General features: G+C 44.3%; 1 protein-coding gene across 2 annotated transcripts; it reads right to left on the minus strand.

Moving 5' to 3' along the window:
- Positions 1-1490: 1490 nt before the first annotated feature.
- On the minus strand, positions 1491-2318 carry LOC119312101 (dehydrin Rab15-like). Of its 2 annotated transcripts, XM_037587836.1 has the most exons (3): positions 2064-2318; positions 1813-1984; positions 1491-1751 (listed from the first exon to the last, which is right to left on the minus strand). In XM_037587836.1, the coding sequence occupies exons 1-3, from the start codon at positions 2250-2252 to the stop codon at positions 1630-1632; spliced, it is 483 nt and encodes a 160-aa protein (XP_037443733.1). In that variant the 5' UTR covers positions 2253-2318; the 3' UTR covers positions 1491-1629. The 2 variants fall into 2 exon arrangements, with proteins under 2 accessions (XP_037443733.1, XP_037443734.1); XM_037587837.1 differs by having other exon boundaries at positions 1491-1984.
- Positions 2319-7425: the final 5107 nt, after the last annotated feature.

A 7425-nucleotide genomic window follows, 5' to 3' on the forward strand; every position in this document is an offset into this window, starting at 1 on the left:
TTCCATTTCCATGTGTAATTTAAACAGGTACTTAAAAGCGTTATTATAAATTTATTTCCATTTCCACACCTTACAGTGGACTGGCCCAGTCAGGCGGCCTCCTGCAAAAAAGTATTTAATTCATGATTTTTAAATCGATGACCTTTTTTACTTTCTCAAAAAAATTATCAAATTCATGAACTATTTTAAATTGATAAAATTCGTTCAGTTTTGCTATATTTTTTTGTCCTCGGAGCTAGGGTGGGCATAAAAACCAACAAACCTCACCGAAAAGCCAATTTCTTGTTTGTTTTTTTTTTTGCTTTAGTTTGGAAAATTTGTGACAGATGTAGAGACCAGCGCGTCCTGGGACGTCAATTTTAGGGCCAAGCCGGTTACTTACAAAAAAAATCACGAATTTGAAAACACTAAAAAAATCATCGGTTTGAAAGAAGTTCATGAATGTAACCAAAAAGTTCATGGATTTGATAAAAATTTACAAAATTGAAAACATGCATTCATTTAAAAATAGTTCACATATTCAAATTCTAAGTTCACGAATTTTAAAAACTTCACAAATTTATGAAAATGTTCGCGAATTTAAGAAAATGAAATAGAAATAGGAAAATAATAACAAATAAAGAAAAATAAAAAATAAAACCGAAGAAAAGAAATTAAACAAAAAAAAAACTAGACTGAGATGATGCACGGCAAGCAGAATAAAATAACTAGGCACAAGTGAAAATAACTAGGCACAAGTGAGTTGTCCTAATTGATCCTTTGGCTATGGATGGAGAGGTGGGTGGGCCCGTTTTTCTTGATGGGCGGCTACTACAGCTTGCACGTGTCATATACTTTCTCCGTTTTAAATTATTCGTCGTGGTTTTAATTTAAACTTGAACTAAAATCACTACGAGTAATTTTGAAGTCGTGGTTTTAATTTAAACTTGAACTAAAATCACGACGAGTAATTTTGAACTAAAATCACGATGTATAATTTGAAATGAAGGGAGTACCTTAGCACGGCTTATTGAACTAAAACCACGACTAGTAATTTAGAACGGAAGGAATACCTTAGAGCAGCTAGATAAGCCGAACTAAAATCACGACGAGTAATTTTGAACTAAAATCACGATGTATAATTTGAAATGAAGGGAGTACCTTAGCACGGCTTATTGAACTAAAACCACGGAAGGAATAGAGCAGCTAGATAAGCCGCGCTGGGATGAAACAACTATATAGCGTGCGACCAAAACTTACGGTCCAGCAGCCGTGCTAAAATCCCGCGCGTGGCAGGTAAGGATCAGAAAATGGCATCGCGTGTTGCGTAACTGCTGCAGGTGGGGCCGTCAGATTGGGCGCCGTATTTTATTTGCATTGACAAACCTCGAAAATTTTAGAGCTTGCGGCGTCTGTTGAACATGCTCTTAGGATGAAATGACTATACTGCAAGGCACAAAATGGCATGGACTCCTTTTTTTTTAACATCAACAAGGGCCCGATTTCCTTGATAGAAAAAAAAGTTCAGTTGTATGCTAAGTTTTTTTCAACATGAAGACACAACAGACAAACGTAACAGACACAACGCACGCTGTATACAGAAAAGTGTCCCTGACGCGGATGCGATCAGAGACAACTTTTCGTTCAGCTTCATCTTATTATTATTGAACAAAGATCACGTGGAACTGGAAGGCTTTGACCCGTAGCTACCCAAAGGAAGCAGCCAGCCGGAGCCGGTGGCTCAGTGCTGTCCCGGCAGCTTCTCCTTGATCTTGTCCATCATCCCCTTCTTCTCGCCCGTGCCAGTGCCGGCGCCGGCCATTCCTGTGTGGCCTTGCTGCCCGTAGGCTCCACCAGTCCCAGTTCCCGGCCCGTAGGCTCCTCCAGTCCCTGTCCCCGTCGCCATATGCTGCTGGTTGTCCTTGTGGCCACCGGGGAGCTTCTCCTTGATCTTCTCCTTCATGCCCTTCTTTCTCCTCCCGCCCATGCCGTCGTCCTCGGAAGACTGTACAGCCACGAAAACTTAACATCTAAACATACAGAAGCAGATGAATGTGTACATGTGTGCCGACAGAGTATCATACCGAGCTGGAGCTGGAGCTGCCGGAGCGATGCAGGATCCCACCGGTCTTGTGCTCTCCCCTGTGGGCCTGGAACTGCCCGCCGGTGCCGGGAGCGGCGTGCGCTCCCCCCACGCCGCCGGCTAGCGGAAACGGGTTGCCGTACTCGTCGACGCGGTTGGCGGGGTTGTCGTGCTGCCCTTGGAACTCCATCTTTGCCTCCTAAACTGGACTTGGTTGTGGCTTTAGCTTTTGGTCTTTGGCTGACAGAAAGCTGGTGAGTCGTTGTGTGCAGGGAAGTGCATTGCCGGGTGGATATTTATGCCGTAGCGACAGGCCTTGTAACGGATGTGGCAGGCCAGGTGGCTACTGCACGGGGGGTACGTGTGCATGCGTGGTAAGTCGGGAGGCGCAAGTGGTCGGCGTGGGTGTACGGATAGCCGGGACGTGTGCACGCGCCGAGATCCTGAACGTGTCGGTGGCGCCACGTACGCATTCGACTGTTCTGGAAGGGTGACTTGACAGATTAGCTCCTCGTTCAATTTTTGATGTATCTACTCCGATAAAATTCTCGGTTGGTGCTATCTATAATTTCAGACCATCGGATTTCCATCTAACCCAGGCAAAGACAAGGCATGCCAATTTTGCAAAAACACGCCTGTTACTCCACCCAAAGTTTCACAGAACTCCTTGTTCTTTCTGATCCAACCTCATCTCTTCCAAACTCAAGCTGCCCACCTCATCTTGGCCTAGGACACCTAGAACCTTCCCCGCCGTCGGTCCCTCCCACCGGCCACCTAAGCGCCAGTGCCCCTGCCCCCCTCCTCCCCTTTCATCTAGCCGCCACCCACATCTCGACACCGCCTACAACGTCCCCGTTCTTTTGCGCCTCCGCCCGTAGCTCGCCCCATCCAAATGTCACCTTGAGCAAGCCGCCGAACCTATGCATGAGATACACAATTTTTCTGCCGTCCGACGTCCGTACACGAGGGTGCCAAGTTGTCGGATCTGGTGAAAATCGTGCAAATCCCAAGTTGAGCTCATTCGGCAGCTGTCTGGAGCTTGTCCATAGGCCGCTGCCGCCACTGCATGAAAGGTGCTTGGCATTCAACCTAGGCGTCTCGCGCGAGGATACACATCTCGTGGATCTAGTGGAGACGGCCCCAATCCAGCGTCAACTCATCCCGCCGCTGCCCTAAGCTCGCCTACAGGCCGCCACCACTACTCTGATTAGCAATTTAGGAGTCACTGAAAGTGCAACAATCCCTATGTGGTTTTGGTAATTCCTAACAACATATAGCTCATTGAGCTAATACTATTCCAAGACAAATATTTCAGGAAAAGCTCAATGAATGGCATGGCATGGATGAGGAAAGTGGATCCCTCAAAATACTAAGGATAAAAGGATTGGCTCAAGCTCAAAAGCTCAAGACTCTACATTTTATATTTTAGTGATCCAAGATCACATTGAGTCTATAGGAAAAGCCAATACTATCAAGGAGGGATGAGGTGTTGCTTAATGAGTTTCTTGCTCCATAGTGCTTAGTGATATGCTCCAAAAACCCTCAACTACTTTCTCATATCCACATATGACCCAAACCAAAAGTCAAACTCGGCCCCACCGATTCTTTTTATCCGGCACCACCGAGTTTAGATGTCATAGCCACTGCCATAAACCCTAGGAAAATCGGTCTCACCGATAGGGATCTCGGTCTCATCGAGATGGGATTGTAATCTCTCTGTTTCTCTTCGTAACGTTTCGGTCTAACAGAAGTGAGCGATCGGTCCCACCAAGATTGCAATGTAAACTCTCTGTTTCCTTTTTGTAACATTTTGGTCTCACCGAAATGAGCGAATCGGTCCCACTGAGTTTACCTGACCAACTCTCTGGTTAGCTTATTACCAAAATCGGTCCCACCGAGTTTGTGTAATCGGTTTCACCGAGATTACATTATGCCCTAACCCTAACCATATCGGTCCTACCGAGTTGCATGTCGGTCCCACCAAAAACCCTAACGGTCACTAGGTTTACTAAATCGGTCTGACCGAGTTTGTTGATTCGATCCCACCGAGATTGGTAAATTGTGTGTAACGGTTAGATTTTGTGTGGAGGCTATATATACCCATCCACCTCCTCTTCATTCGTGGAGAGAGCCATCAGAACAAACCTACACTTTCAACTTACCATTTCTGAGAGAGAACTACCTACTCATGTGTTGAGGCCAAGATATTCCATTCCTACCATATGAATCTTGATCTCTAGCCTTCCTCAAGTTGCTTTCCACTCAAATCTTCTTTCCACCAGATCCAAATCCTATGAGAGAGAGTTGAGTGTTGGGGAGACTATCATTTGAAGCACAAGAGCAAGGAGTTCATCATCAACACACCATTTGTTACTTCTTGGAGAGTGGTGTCTCCTAGATTGGCTAGGTGTCACTTGGGAGCCTCCGACAAGATTGTGGAGTTGAACCAAGGAGTTTGTAAGGGCAAGGAGATCGCCTACTTCCTGAAGATCTACCGCTAGTGAGGCAAGTCCTTCGTGGGCGACGGCCATGGTGGGATAGACAAGGTTGCTTCTTCGTGGACCCTTCGTGGGTGGAGCCCTCCATGGACTCGCGCAACCGTTACCCTTCGTGGGTTGAAGTCTCCATCAACGTGGATGTACGATAGCACCACCTATCGGAACCACGACAAAAACATCCGTGTCTCCAATTGCGTTTTAATTCTCCAAACCCTACCCTTTACATTCTTGCAAGTTGCATGCTTTACTTTCCGCTGCTCATATACTCTTTGCATGCTTTCTTGAATTGTGTGAAGATTGCTTAACTTGTGCTAAGATAGCTAAAATCTGCCAAAGACTAAAATTGGGAAAAGGTTAAGTTTTTAATTGGTCAAGTAGTCTAATCACCCCCCTCTAGACATACTTCAAGATCCTACAAGTGGTATCAGAGCTTTGGTCTCCATTTGCTTTGATTTCCATAGCTTTTGGTGGTCATAGCCTTGGTTTCACAACCTAGGAGAGTATGGCGTCTAGCGAGGGAAATTATCACTGTAGAGGTCCTTACTTTGATGGTACTAATTTTGCTAGTTGGAAGCATAAGATGAAAATGCATATTCTCGGACATAACCCCGCCGTTTGGGCTATTGTGTGTATTGGCTTGCAAGGTGAATTCTTTGATGGGAGAGAACCAAACCGTGAAGCTAGCGCGGATCAGTTGAAGATGCTGCAATACAACGCTCAAGCTTGTGATATCCTCTTCAACAGATTGTGCCCCAAAGAATTCAATAAAATCAGCCGTCTTGAGAATGCAAAGGAAATTTGGGATACTTTGATTGATATGCACGAAGGTACCGACTCCGTCAAAGAATCCAAATTGGATGTGCTCCAAAGTCAACTTGACAAGTTCAAAATGAAGGATGGTGAAGGTGTCGCTGAAATGTACTCTAGGCTTGCTCTTATCACAAATGAGATTGCGGGCTTAGGGAGTGAAGAGATGACCGACAGATTCATCATCAAGAAGATCCTAAGAGCATTGGATGGAAAATATGATACCGTGTGCACATTGATCCAAATGATGCCCAATTACAAGAATCTCAAGCCAACGGAAGTCATTGGAAGAATTGTTGCTCATGAGATGTCACTCAAGGATAAGGAGGAACTTCACAACAAGTCAAGTGGTGCTTACAAAGCCTCATGTGAAGCTCCTACATCATCAAGTGAGAAACCAACCTTCAATGAAGAATTGAGCTTAATGGTGAAGAACTTCAACAAATTCTACAAGAGTAGAAGCAAAGAAAGAAGCTCCAAGTCAAGGGCCTACAATGACAAAAGATCTTCCAGTCGAGGGCGCAATTGCTACAATTGTGGGAGACCCGGACACTATTCCAATGAGTGTACGGCACCCTACAAAAGAAGAGAAGATTCTCCCAACAGAAGAAGTAGAAGAGAAGAATCACCGCCAAGAGAGAGAAGGAGTAGAGATGATCGTTATGAACGAAGAACATCCCGGAGAAGCAGGGATTCGGAAAGAAAGGACAAGTCATCAAAGAGCTACACAAAATGAAGACATCAAGCTCATGTTAGTGAATGGGTATCCGGTTCCGACTCTGAACATCACTCCGAGAGAAGCTATCACTCCGACTCCAAACAAACTCAAGATGAAGGTGTTGCCGGTCTAGCACTTGTGTCGACCAACTCCTACGACATATTTGATTCACCAAATGAAGGAATTGGAAGATGCTTCATGGCTAAAGGCCCTAAATTAACACACCCCAAGTATGTTGATTTCAATAGTGATGAAGATGACTTGTTAGGTGATGATGATTTACTTGTTGACAACTCTAGTGATGAATACTATGATGAAACGTCAATTAATCATGCTAATCAAGATAAAATGAATGACAATGATAAGGAGAAGATTGAGCTTCTAACTAAAGAACTAAACACTCTTAAGATAGCTCAAGAAACTATCTTAGAAGATCATCGAGAACTTTTAAGGGCTCATGAGAAGTTACGCTTTGAAAAGCTCAACCTTGAGCAAGAGCATGAGTTATTAAAGGCAATCAATGATGATCTCTGTAAGAAAAGTTCTTCTTACATTGCCAAGCGTTTACTCTTATCTACTTACATGCCTCAAGTCAAGTCTAGTAATAAGAACAAGAAAGATTCTTCCTCTAGTAGTAACAATCATCATGCTAAATCCAATATTGTTGCTTCTAGTAGTTCTCTTGATTTCACTAATGATTCTCTTAGCCAAGTTATACTTGAGCAAGAAAATAGCTTATTGAAGGGAATTATAGAGAAAGGTGTTTACAAGAGCCTTGTCGGGAGTAAGCAATTCGAGGAAATTGTACGCAAGGAAGGAAGGCACCGGAAGAATCAAGGTGTTGGTTTTGAACGAAAGTTCAATGCCAATGGAGTTGAGTGGGAAGAAGATCAATACCCCAAGACGAAGTTTGTTCCTCAACAAGAGAAGTATGATCCTACTTCCTTCAAGGGGACACAAGCTCAAGATGATCTTCCACCGCAAGACCACAAGCACAAAGGCAAGGACAAGCTTCAAGAGAAGATTGATGCATTTGAAGAAGCTCCTAAGGCCTTGGTCAAGTGGGTTCCCAAGACTACATCAAGTTCTACTTCATCAAGCACGACTACAACTCCAAGGATTCCCATCAAGATGATGTGGATCCCGAAGAAGAAGAACTAGAGAGTTCTTGAGGGTGACTCCGCCAACATTCTTCACTCATATCATTATGGCAAGGACAAGTGCAATCAACTTCCACATCTTGCACTAGTTTAAGGAGTCACAAACCCTCATGTTGGTAAGACAAGGGACAAGGTAACCTAATGCTTTCATGGACATCATCTTGTGTGTGCATCACTCTA

This window comes from Triticum dicoccoides, chromosome 5B (assembly GCF_002162155.2).
Source record: "Triticum dicoccoides isolate Atlit2015 ecotype Zavitan chromosome 5B, WEW_v2.0, whole genome shotgun sequence".
Taxonomy (NCBI): Eukaryota; Viridiplantae; Streptophyta; class Magnoliopsida; order Poales; family Poaceae; genus Triticum; species Triticum dicoccoides.